The following is a 13,243-nucleotide window of genomic DNA, read 5'->3' as shown; positions in this document are numbered from 1 at the left end:
TGGTAATTTTCCTAAGGTTTATTGGTACAAACGATAAATATTGCTTCCTTTCACTAGTTGTTCCACCACCGCCCAATGTTCACAATAGACGGCGGAAGAAAATAGAGTCACTTTTTGTTCCACCTCTATGAGAACAATGGGTGGCGAAAGTGTGCATTTTGCAACTCTTCCACTCGGAAAATCACCTTTTGGAGTGTTTCTTCCACCTCCCCACTGTGAACCCACCCAGCCTATGAGTTGAACTTGGTTCTCTCTCTCTCTCTCTCTCTCTCTCTCACACACACACACACACACACACACACACACACACACACACAATTTTGTTTTAGGAGTCGGGTAGGGCACGCCTGGCCGCTCTCCTCATACACCAGAAAAGTGCACAAGAAGAACGATCAGGACTATGCACCCAGAATCCCCAGGCAGACGCTTTTGATCCCCATGACTTGCTTAAGTAACATGAGTAACTTTTTGTAACCTAGCTATGGTAGATTGGTCATCACATTGTCTTCTTGAGTGATATGGCTTGATTGCAAGACAATAAATCTTTGAGAACTGTCGGGAATGTGCCTACAGTGTTAAAAATTTTCTTCTTCTAGCATGGCTTGAGTTCAAGACTAGTCATTAAACAAATAAATATGTATATCTCCATCCCTCCATCATCATCCATGAGAGCCCATTTCTTTGTTGAGAAGAAACAATTCATTAGAATCACCACCACAATCATACTTTGCTGCAGTGAACTTGCCTTGCGTGCGAAGTGTTGATGATAACATTGAAGGCGAAATTCATCAGAACACCATTACCTTCACACACAAAATCTTATACGAGTCGGGTACTGTTTATAAGACCTCATGTGGTTTCTCGTCCAAGTCCCGACCTTACACAGTAGCAGAACTCTCTCTCTCTCTCTCTCTCTCTCTCTCTCACACACACACACACACACACACACACACACACACACACACACATGTCTCTGCCATTGCTAATACTGGTTTCCATTCTTATTACTGTGTTGCAAGGTGAGCGCCTCTCTCCGCTTGCTAGTCTACCTTCATCTTCTGCATCAGACAAGCTTACTTATGGTTATGGCCGTCTTTTGCAGCTCAATGCTGGGAAGCCTATGATTCAACCGCATACAGCAAGGTAAAATTTCATGTATGTAAGCCTCCGCTTGTACATGGATGTTCAAATTCAAGAACATGTCTCACATGCTGCCTGCATTATGCAGTGCTATACTAAGCCCAAGCGCTTGCTATACGAGGGGGGCATTTTGATAAATCCCGATTTCAATGACGGCTTGCGGGGATGGTCTGCCAATGGCAACTGCGTGCTGCAACTTAGAAACTCGTCTTCGTCCTCTCCACAAAATCTCAGTGAGAAGCTCTTCCAAGAAGAAGAAGAAGAAGAGGCAGAAGAAGGTACAAACTGGTTTGTGGTGGCTGCGAACAGGACGGCCGCCTACAATGGACCTTCCCAGCTCCTTCCCAACCTCACCTCCACTCTCAAGTACAGCCTCTCTGGTCAGTATACTTCTCTCAAGACCTTGCCTTCACTCATTTTTGGCCTGCTATTAAGACAAGTTTCTTCAGTTCCAAAGGCACTCTTCTTTTAAGTGGGTTTTTGGTTCTCTTTGAAACATTTTGAGATGTCACTGGCTATCTAGATAGCCATGGTCTTTATACACCTACCTAGGCAACAACCTATTTTAGACCTTGTTTATGTATGTTGCCAATGGTGAAGTCGTGCACTGGCGATGTGCGTGCATGTGGATAGGGAGGCCTCAACACCAAGGCAACGGTCGCACGATGCATAGTTATTAGTTACTTTTTGATGAAACTGTTCCTCATGCATGGTCACACATGCATCAGTTATTTGTCTTACATGCAATTATGCAAAGCTTTTTGTAACTATGCCGATTTTTGGCATAGTTGCTTCAGTAATATCTTATTGATAAAACTGATGCACGTGTGACCACATCCACGAAGTATTGAAGAACCCTTATATTGTGGGCACAGATAGAAGACCGAGGAAAAGATTTATGCTCGGGATGTGCTATGGTATTTGTGGTCAAAGGTAGACGGAATTTGAATCGGAATCAGGGTTGATTTTTGATGGGCACCCTTGCCCTTCATATTTTCGAAATTTTATGAAATTTTTGGCAATTGAGTGTATTTTTTGAAGGGTAGCTCTCATTTTCACCCATATAAAACGGGCAAAATACCTCAAAACGGATAAAATGCCCGGCAAAAAGCAACCTTGATCGGAATGCATGTCAAATATCATGCTTGAACGAGAGTTGACTGGGCTCGCAATGGAACAATTTATTTATGTGAGTCGGTAGTGGGAAACTTTAATTCGTAAGAAAAATTGGTGTGTTCGTTGCTACATATTTGGAAAATGATGAGCGAGTCAACTTGGATGATACCATTGGCATTTGCAAGTTCGAGGCTGAGATGATGGGCATTGGGGGCTGGTCGAGCCCAAAAATGGTTAATTTCAATGAGTTTTGTGGGTCTTTTGGTTATTTTGGAAGTTGGAGCATTATGGAAGTACCATGTGGGAGGGCTAAAAACCATATGCCTTATGGGGGCCTCAATGCTCTTCATCATCATCATAGATTTGATGCGGGAGTTGTATAGAGGGAAAATCATGATCAATTAGAGCTTTTGGAGCCTTATTGCAGTTACACAAGCAGATTATTCCTGGGTTTTGATTGGGTTGAACTTGTCAAGGTGTGGGTCAACATGATTTCGAGCATACGGTTGATTGGTTATGTTTGGCTTATTAAGTTACCGGTTTTTGGAATAAGAAATTTTTGGCTCTTAATTCTATTTTTGTGTGATGATCTACAGTCAATTAAAATCAAATCTAAATAGTATCTTACACTCTTACAAAAGCTAAGCTTAACTCCTCCCATAGCTAGAGGCCCAACACCTACCCGGTCTCCTTTTGAGTAGCAATTTTTCGTGACATCTTTTTCATTAACCCGACATGAAACTAATGAGTTGAGAGTGTCCACTTAAGCAGAGAACATACAATTGATTCCAGGAAGGTTAGAAACAATCAAGACATGAGGAGTTCTGATGATTCCAGATTTCTTTGAGAATTTCAATTGATTCAAAATTAATTGATTAAAGAAGAGGTCAAGATGGTGAAGTGGTGGCAAATGAATGAAGCAGAGGGAGCAACTTTGGATGCAGTGCAAGGTTGCATTTTGAACTCAAATTTATCATTCTTCCTATACCTTACGATAAATATGTGTACAGATATTTGTACGTGTATTTATCATTCTTCCCATACCGTATGATAAATACGTGTATTAGTACTTAACTTATTGGTTGTTACTTAACGTACTCACTACTACACATACATGCGTGTATGCATGCATGTATATTAGGTTGTAAACATATGTATGTATATATGCATACGTGTGCATGTATGTTGATGCATATTTAAATTGGCTTTTCTAATGGCTCTGGTGGCTTGAAAACGCTAGAGGAAAGAAAATTAAGAAGAAAAACACAAAGGTGCATTTGACCATCTCTATTTATTATACGCACACAAAAAGTCTTTCTACTTTCCACCTCCACGGTCTTTTCAAATCCTAAACTCACCTTTCACTTATGCACTCAAGATGTCTTGAAAGGGTTTTTAGTTTTTTGAGATTGGGGAGGCCTAATGATATATTCATAATACTTGGTGACTTCTTGAGCATTACTATCAGCACACATTTCATTTCTGGTGGAGGATTAGTGCCTTGAAACGTTGGGTAGTTTAGCACCTTATAATTCAAAGAAAGCCTTTGACATTTGGAACCCCCTTGTCTAGGTCTCATTTTGTGGCTAAGGTTAGTATCCCAAGACATTTAGGTAGTTGTGGGTGTGCGCGCGCACACGCAGATGCATACTTAGAGAACAATACTATCAATAGCATAAAAGTGGTTGGCAACATGCAAAAATTCTTTATGTTGATGTATGAAGATCATGATGTGTGTGTGTGTGTGTGTGTGTGAGAGAGAGAGAGAGAGAGAGAGAATCGGGCCAAAAGAGGACAAGTGGACTATGCTACTTGTTTAGATGTCTTTACACACTCAAATTGGTAATATACCTAAGTTCTATCACCGAGTCTTGTTTACATGAATGTGCTAAGGTAAATGCTCTCTCTCTCTCTCTCTCTCTCTCTCACACACACACACACACACACACACACACACACACGCAAAAACATATTACTACATGAGCTATATAGCGGAATAGCTTCAAACAGAAAGATTTCAATGTACCTATAATGCAAAGAAAAACTAAGGAGAAGAAAACACCAAGGGAAAGCTAAAGAAAGGAGAAATAAAATGTAAAAATGCTACACACATGCATGCACGTCATACCTCTTCATATATAGAGTATAATGACTTTTGTCTGTCCAATGTCACAGGGCTTTTCATTTTGTACACTATTGCCCTTCACTTTGACATATTAGGTTAATTTTCTTAAAGCGTGGTGACCTAATTTGGTAAAATTAAACTTCACCTTACATTGCATAATTGTGCATTGTTAAACATACTAGTATTGTCGACAGCCTTCGGCCACGTCTCTCTCTCTCTCTCTCTCTCTCTCTCTCTCTCTCAGCGCCCCGGGCTACAAGCCACATTGTTGAGGTGGTCAGAGTGAAGAGGAGTCGGCACATGTCCGGGAGAGGGCACTGGAATCCCTCCCCCTTTTACAATAGTATAGATAGTATAGATATGAACCTCAATGCAAAAGAACTTGCATTCTTGTATAAATATTTACTTGTGGGCAACCACAATTTGTATAGAGGAATTTTTTCCTTGTTGCAAACGTGTTTGATTGTGAAATACACAAAAGTTTGGTGCATTCAGGTATTAGCTTCTACTCTCATTATCAATGGTGCATCAATATTACCAAATCAACTCATTTCATAGGTGTGTTACCAATGTGTTCCTAATTACACTATTTGTATAAACACTAAATTCAAGCAACGTGTATGTAAGAACCATTCCCATCCAAGTATATTACCTTTGTGTTACACTGTTGCACTCAACCATGTCAACAGATTAACATCTATCACCTCACTCTAAATTGTAAGGATATAAGTGTGTTTCAAATGGAAGTTAAAGGTATTTAACCTTCTATCAAAATTTATGTCTCTAGGTAACAACATATGAACCCTCTCTCTCTCTCTCTCTAGAGAGAGGTCTCTAGAGAATTCTCTTTGGAGAGAGAGAGAGAGAGAGTCCTCTAGACTAGCACTCTTCTCTCCAGAGAGAGTTCTCTAGAGAACTCTTCTCTAGAGAGAGAGAGAGAGAGAGAGAGAGAGAGAGAGAGAACTCTAGATTACTCTCTCTTCTCTCCACAGAGTTCTCTAGAGAACTCTATTCTAGAGAGAGAGAACTCTAGACTACTCTCTCTTCTTTCCAGATAGAGTTCTTTAGCTCTTCTCTAGAGAAAGAGAGATCTCTCTAGAGAGGAGAGAGAATAGAGAGAATCCTCTCTGGAGAGGAAAGAGAGTAGAGAAAGAGAGACTCTAGACTACTTTCTCTCTCTCTCCTCTCCAGAGAGAGATCTCTAAGGAACTTTTCTCTAGAGAAAGAGAGAAAACACTAGACTACTCTCTCTTCTCTCCGGATATAGTTGTCTCTTCTTCTCTAGAGAGTAAAGAGAGTAGTCTAGAGGGAGAAGAGAGAAGTTACTACTCTAGAGAGGAGAGAGTAGTCTAGAGAGAGCATTCTCTCTCTCTCTCTCTCTCTCTCTCTCTCTCTCTCTCTCTCAAGAACAACTATAGAACTCTATCCGGAGAGAAGAGAGTAGTCTAGAGTTTTCTGTCTCTAGAGAACTCTCTTGGGAGAGGAGAGAATGAGAGATTAGTCTAGAGCTCTCTCTCTCTAGAGACTAGTAGAACTCTTTGAAGAGGAGAATGAGCACTCTCTCTAGAGAAGAGTTCTCTAGAGAATTGAGAGAGAGAGAGAGAGAGAAGAAGAAGAAGAAGAAGAAAGAGATAAAGAAATTTTCATGTTATAGAAGCAAATATGCATGAGAGAGAGAGAGAGAAGAAGAAGAAGAAGAAGAAGGAGAAGACTAAAGAAAGAAATGATTATTAATGTTATTTGGGGGGGGGGGGGGGGGGGGGGGGGGGGGAGAGAGAGAGGGAGAGGAACCCTTTCAAAGCGCAGCCTTACATCTAATGGTAGGAGATAGTTGAGGGAAAATCTATGGTTTGAATTAGGAGTTACAAATCATGGGACATTAGCAACCATCGAATCAATTGATGAACTAAGGAAGATTAAGGGTGGCATGGTTCATCCATCTTGCCCTTGATTTACCTTAGTCAATATTATCCCATGATCACGGAATGCCTATTTGGAACCATAGATTCCCTTTAAAGGAGCCCTCATGCCAAATAGAGATGAGAAGCACTTCCCATGTTATAGAAAAGAAGGGACCAAATCACAATGCTTGGCTTTTTAATTTCTCAATTGTGTACAATATAGAGAAACTAGTACTAGAGGCTTTGAAACTCTAAGAGCTCGAGAATATAAATAGAAAGTGCCCAAAAACAGTCTTATTGAAGAACTCTTATTGAAGAACTCTTGTTATTATCAAGTATGTGGTTCTAATTTTGCAAGCAGGTGACATTAGCTAGAATCTGCGAAGATGCTCCTAGACATCCAAGGCGAAAACAAGACGAGCCGACATGTGGAGCAAAGACGCAAAGAGAGACAGAGGAGTGGAGATGCCAGGCGTCGACGTGGGTAGAAAGAGAGAGGGAGAGAGAGAGAGGGAGAGGGGGGGGAGGTCGTTTGATCGTGCAAGCCCTGCCTGACAAAAGCATATGGGGCCACTTTGTGGGGAGTGTGGTCTGTGAGTGGCGGCGCCATCATTGGCTCTCCTAGTAGAGGTGCGTGAGTAGGTGGTAGGAGCATGCATTGCGTGTATGCGGGCATCAGCGAAAATAGCCTTGCATATTGTGTGCTTCTCAAAAGCAAGCTCCATATCGTGTTCTTGTACTCTGCTCTGAGAGCTCGAAGGAGGAGAGAGAAGGCCATTATGGCACATGGAAGAGAGAGAGAGAGAGAGAGAGAGAGAGAGAGAGAGTTGACGTGCGCCGCTGTGAGGAAGCAATATGAGGCGATGGGGAGGATCAAGGCATGGAGTTTCTGCATTGTTGCAGGAATCATGTCTCCGATTGCAAGACCACAGGGTAGGGCGAGGTGGAGCAAGGAGCATGTGCATCGGCTCCAATCGATAAAAGCTAAGGACTCCAGTGAATCTTCGTAGGAAATCAAATAATGCATGCAAGATAGACCGAATAAGGCACTCCTTTCGAAAATACCGGTAATATTTGTTTTTAACCTCTAACAAGTTTGTTTAAAAGCTTGATGCTTCTCCTATTATTTCTTTTTAAAAGCTTGGTACTCTTCCTTCTCTCACTTATCCTTAAAAGCTTTTGTTCAAAGTTTTCCCTATCTCTTTGCTCTCTTTTCACTTACAATCCAATTTACCCACCAATAGCAATTTTTTTGCTTTAGATTTATTTAATAGAGTTTTAGCTAGGACAAAAAGGCAAAGTAACACTAGGGTAGAAGGGCCAATAGTGAGACGAGGGCCAATAAAAAGATTAATCACCCCCAATAATGGCACATGGGCGCTTGGGTTGCTGGCATGCGTGAGCTAATTGGGGCTCTTCCCATTCGTGGGTTCCATGGTCTGAAGTTGGACTTAGCATGTCTCATTACTGGCATGACCTTGTCTCAAAAGTAAGTTGGCGACCTCCTTTTGCATCAAAGATTATGTCAGTCTCCTGTAAACACTATGTGCAGTACTAACCCCACAACCACCTATATCATCTTAAAACCCTACCCAATGCGCATCTTTCGCCACCCCTACAGCTCAAAACCATCTATGGATGTTGAAGATTCATTTTGTGCAAGTTAAGCTTCCATGTATTGGCTCCTCTACCTTATGATCTTTTTCCTTTGTGTAGGCCAAAAAGGTACCACATTTTTCAATAAGGCTACCCAAGAACGAAACTTGAAGGAAGAGACTAAGAATGAAACTGTGTGTGTGTGTGTGTGTGTGTGTGTGAGAGAGAGAGAGAGAGAGAGAGAGAGAGAGAGAGATCACACACACATACACATACATACATATATATATTTCTTTCTTTCTCTCTCTTCTAGCGTCCCACCATCATCTAGCCACGTGCACCTCCTTCCTCCTCTCACATATTTGTAGAGTTTTAAAGATGTTGCAGTGACCCACTCAAATTTTTTTATTCTAGTCTTTGATCTCATGAGCTTTGATTAGCTCTTCTTCAAGAGAAACCTTGAATTTTTATCTTCCAAGGTATATGTTAAAAGAAGAGGAATAGAACATGCAAGGGTTTCCTCTCTAGTCCCTTTTGAAATTTAGTGAAGCCATTGGATATTTGGAATCTTGCAAGAAGTCATAATTTAATTTTCCAAACAGAAAAGAGTGTTTACATCTAAGAAAGTTCATAAAAGTGTGAACACAAAAAGTACCCTAGAAAGCTTCCTCTAACCACATAGGTGTATGGTACAAAGGATTAAGAAATTTTAATGAGATATAAACTGTCCACATGTGTTCTAGACCTACAACAAATATAAATAACAGAAGATTGATAATTGTAATATCTTGCTCCTTGTATCCTTGAAAAAAGACGCTTACAATAAGTAACTTATATGAGCAAATAACATGGTAGATGCATACTAGAAAGATATGAGATCTTCAATCGATAAATTATAATATTAGCCAGTAATCATATCCATTCTTTGTGGAGAGTATACAGCTTGGTTACAAGTGAGTGGACCAGCTCAAAATGTCTTCATAAAAGCAACACTAGCAGTGGATGGTGGCAAGCGATATTTGTGCGGAGGGACCGTCATTGCACAAAGTGGATGTTGGTCTTTTCTTAAAGGAGGGTTTTCTCTTGATGCTCTTGGCACAAGTAGTACATCGGCTCGTCTCTACTTTGAGGTGCCTTGATAGCTTTGCTATTATTAACCAAGATGATATCGTATTAAGTGATGAAAAATTCACCACAGTTTATTCATCATGATTCTAATATTTGCAACATACATACATACAGACCACAAATTTCACAACTGGTACAGAGCTATGGTTAGATCGAGCATCAGTGCAACCCTTCTCTAATGTTGAGTGGAAGTCCCATCAAGCTGCACAAAAAGAGTTGGTAAGTGTATTTTGTTGTTTTCCTCAAGCAAGATATATTTATTCTTCTCAAATTTCTCTTTTATAAAATGTCATCATCATTAATCAAGTTTGAATCATAGAAAAAAAAATGTATTAAACATGCTCATTTCACTTCCTCATTGTGGTGTGGGCTTACAGTACACTAATGCCACCACTAATACCTTCAAAAGTCATAGCATTCCTCATTTTGTTTTCTTTGATGGGATAGCGACGACAAAGGGTTGTGAGCTTGCGAGTTGTTGACTCAGATACGGGGAGGAGAATCCATGATGCTGACATTCAAGTGGTGAATGCAAAGCTTAACTTCCCGTTTGGGTCAGCCATAGTCCAAAACATTCTTGATAACCATCCCTACCAGGTACAAGATATAAATAATAATGATCTTTGTTCAAAGTATAATTAAACCCTGCATCAAAAATATTATCATTTTGTGAATCCTTATATTTTGCCAGTACTTTGATGGCATTTGACCAACATATTTCAATGAGAACAAAAGAGAATGCTTAACAATTTAGGTCGAATTATAATACCAAGAAACCTCAAAGATCTATCCGATCAATCTTCAACTCAAGACTCGAGAAGAAAATGCTATTTGTATTGCTATTCCATAGATTATAGGCAAGACTTATGCAACATAAGTTTGGCATTTGAAGATGTTCGATGAAGTGCATGCTTGTAGGAAGCAAACAAAACAAGTCTCCCTTTATGATGTGTCATGTGCTTGTGGATGCACTTTGGATGTGTAAAAACTGTGTTTCAAGCATATGTTTACTTGGTTGGCCTAAATCGATTTCGGGCAGATGATATATATTATCCATTTGGCACTCCACAAAGCATTGAGTTAACCCATGATTTAACAACAATTAATAGTGCAAATCATTAAGTTTTTAGCACACATGCAATACTACGGTGGAACCTTGGACATGAAACATATAAGCTTTTTTTGCTTAGTTGTGGTATGCATCAGTTGTAGCCAGGGTTGATGTTTGATGGGCATTTAATTTTATGTTTTTGAGTATTTTGCTGGCAAAAACGTGAGGTGCCCTACAAGAATTAGTCCAAAATATGTAAAATCTTTGAAATTTGAAGGACAAAGGTGCCCAACCTTGGTTGTAGCTGCCGCCGCCGTCGAGAGAGCACAAGAAGATTTGGAAATTTTCTCATGTAGGATTTCAGTGTTTCATACAATGCATAACATCATGAGCTTCTGCTCAAGAGGCGCCGCATACCTAGCTAGGTACGATTGGGGACAGGGGACTGCCGGCCCGGCGGCGGTCCCCTCCACCGGGCCGGCGGTCCCCTGTCCCCAATCGTACCTAGCTAGGTATACAGTGCCTCCCTCACAGAAGCTCATGATGTTGAAGTAAGTCGCAATGTGGGAATTATTGTGAGAATTTGTGCAAAACTTCTGTGTGGTATCTGCTAAGGTTTGTCGGATGTGCAGAAGTGGTTTTTGGAGAGGTTCAACACGGCGGTGTTTGGAAACGAGATGAAATGGTATGCAACAGAGAAGAAGCAAGGCCAAGTGGACTACAACGTGACAGACGCAATGATGGCGTTCTGCGAGGCCAACAACCTGAGCGTGAGGGGCCACAATGTGGTGTGGGATGATGCCAGGTTTCAGCAGCAGTGGGTGAAGGCGATGGTGGGGCGGCCGGCAGATCTGCAGGCCGCCGTGATGGCGCGAGTGAACTCGGTGGTGGGGCGCTACGCAGGGCGCGTCATCGACTGGGACGTTAACAACGAGCTGCTGCACTTCTCGTTCTATGAAGACGCCCTCTCCGACCCCTCTTTCTCCACCTCGCTCTTCCTGGCCGTCCAAGCGCTCGACCCCTCCGCTCAGCTCTTCCTCAACGAGTACAACACCATTGAAGACTGCCATGACCTCGCCGCCTCCCCCGACGTCTTCCTTGGCAAGCTTAGCCAGCTCGCCGCTGCTGGCGTCTTCAACCTTGCCATCGGCTTGGAATCCCACTTCACCACCCCCAACCTCCCTTTCATTCGCAGCACCCTCGACAAGCTCGCCTCCCTGGGCCTCCCCATCTGGCTCACAGAGCTCGACGTCAACGTGCAAGCCCTCAACAACAACATCACCAAGGTAATGCATGAACGAATGTACAAAATTTGCTTCTTTGGAAAATAAAAGAAGGAAATGGCCATGGAGCTTATTTGCAAGAGACTGAAATTCACAAGAAGATCTAGAAATTTTCTCATGTAGGAAAACAGAGTCTTTCTCAGTGTTTTTCATACAATGCATAACATCATGAGCTTCTGCTCGAGAGGCACCGCATACCTAGCTAGGGACGATTGGGGGCAGAGGACCACCACCCCTCCCACCGGGCCAGCGGTCCCCTGCCCCCGATCGTACCTAGCTAGGTATGCAGCGCATCCCTCACAGAAGCTCATGATGTTGTGGTAACTCAGAATGTGGGAAATATTGTGAGAATTTGTCCAAAACTTCTTGTGAAAGGGGACTTTAGTGAAGTTTCTCATTTTCTCAAGGCCATATTAACTAGTGGTTCCGGACCGGTTGGCCGGTCCGGCCGCACACTAGTCAAGTTACACACCCAAACCTTAAAAAATATCTTTCAATTCTCATTTTTGTCCTCTTGTTCTTTTACTTTTGTAGGCTGCCATTTACCTAGAGGACATCCTTCGAGAGGCATTCTCACACCCTGCAGTGGAAGGAATTGTAATGTGGACTGCATGGGAACCGAACGGTTGCTACCGCATGTGCTTAACAGATAATAATATGGCTAACCTTGCCACTGGTGATGTTGTTGATGCCCTTCTTCGAGAATGGCAACAAGTGGAGATCTTGTCACATAGAGGTGGGGCTTCCAAATGGAGAGGTCCCATAGGAGTTCATAATGTTTCTATCAATTGGCAGAACAACACTTACTACGCTTCTCTTTTAGTGAATCCCGGCAAAGGAATTCAACACTTTGTTGTTGAAATTCCTACAACATCATCCATTCTTCAAACACAAGAACCTTCAAGATCAAGCGCATTTGCATAGACATGGCCAATTGTCTACAAAGAGATATAACAACTAGCATACAAGACTATGAAAGAGCAACTGCGTACCTCAAACCACTCCAACAATCGACAAACACATACACAAACGCTATATCTATGTAGACATAAACACTACTTACCCTTGCAAATGATGTGTGTGTTTGCAGAGTGGTGCGTCCACTAGCTTTCAAGACTATGTATGTCCAAAGAGCTACTTTGTACCTCCTTACAACCCTTTACTCAGAGAGTGCAAGGCAGAAAACAAAAAACTTAAAATGACAACCAGAAGGACAAACAAATTTCTTTCTACCACAATTATGAATGACAGAAGCTAACATACCTTGAGCTTTATAATTTCTAATTGCAATACCAAGCTTTCTTTTGATAGGCACATTTTTAAAATTGAAGAACACACATACACACACACACACACCCCACCACCACCACCAAAAAAATAAAAAAAAACCCCAAATAATCACAATTCCTTTTTTGAAGCTAAAATATTTGTATGGAAACAAAGGAGTTACATAGTCAATCCATTGAGTCCCACTAGCAAGAGAGCAAGAAAAGTGTCAAGGAATATTCACTAAACACCAAAACATTCAAAGCGAACAAGTGGTAACCAAAAGAACCACAGCATTTGTAAAGTTAAAGCAAGTAGGCACAAAAACCCTCTTGTAAGAGAAAAGCAATCTCGTCAATATAATGTTCTATTCAATTGGCAATCCGATTGAATAGAACAATGGGCATCCAACACCACTGAATGCCATTCTTACCACCCAAACTAGTTGTAACAAAAACAAAAAGGCAACCATCAATTATTTTCAAAGAACTACTAAAGTTTGATATAGCATGAAGAGAGTCTGCAGTTGAACAAGACAACCAAAGAAATTTCAAAAGCAACACTTTCTAGTTGATACAGGCACCTTTGGGGCGGGGCAGGCGCGTCCCGCGCGTGGGGTGGGGAGAGGGGGGTTGGT

At 41.6% G+C, this 13,243-nt stretch overlaps 1 protein-coding gene across 1 annotated transcript; it reads left to right on the top strand.

The window, feature by feature from the left end:
• The first annotated feature begins 835 nt into the window (after window positions 1-835).
• Window positions 836-12,617, top strand: LOC147423314 (endo-1,4-beta-xylanase 5-like). Its single transcript, XM_086501120.1, has 8 exons — window positions 836-1,019; window positions 1,103-1,143; window positions 1,229-1,520; window positions 8,821-9,008; window positions 9,121-9,225; window positions 9,454-9,603; window positions 10,690-11,343; window positions 11,875-12,617. The coding sequence occupies exons 1-8, from the start codon at window positions 968-970 to the stop codon at window positions 12,262-12,264; spliced, it is 1,872 nt and encodes a 623-aa protein (XP_086357246.1). The 5' UTR covers window positions 836-967; the 3' UTR covers window positions 12,265-12,617.
• Window positions 12,618-13,243: the final 626 nt, after the last annotated feature.

Source organism: Adiantum capillus-veneris, chromosome 26, assembly GCF_014529385.1.
Source record: "Adiantum capillus-veneris isolate H3 chromosome 26, ASM1452938v2, whole genome shotgun sequence".
Lineage (NCBI taxonomy): Eukaryota > Viridiplantae > Streptophyta > Polypodiopsida > Polypodiales > Pteridaceae > Adiantum > Adiantum capillus-veneris.
This window is presented reverse-complemented; position numbering and strand designations above follow the sequence as displayed.

Coding starts and splice junctions, on each gene's coding strand:
- LOC147423314 (XM_086501120.1), top strand. CDS start 968: ATGTCTCTGCCATTGCTAATACTGGTTTCCATTCTTATTACTGTGTTG. Junction 1,020..1,102: donor TCTTATTACTGTGTTGCAAG/GTGAGCGCCTCT, acceptor CGTCTTTTGCAG/CTCAATGCTGGGAAGCCTAT. Junction 1,521..8,820: donor TCTCAAGTACAGCCTCTCTG/GTCAGTATACTT, acceptor GAGAGTATACAG/CTTGGTTACAAGTGAGTGGA.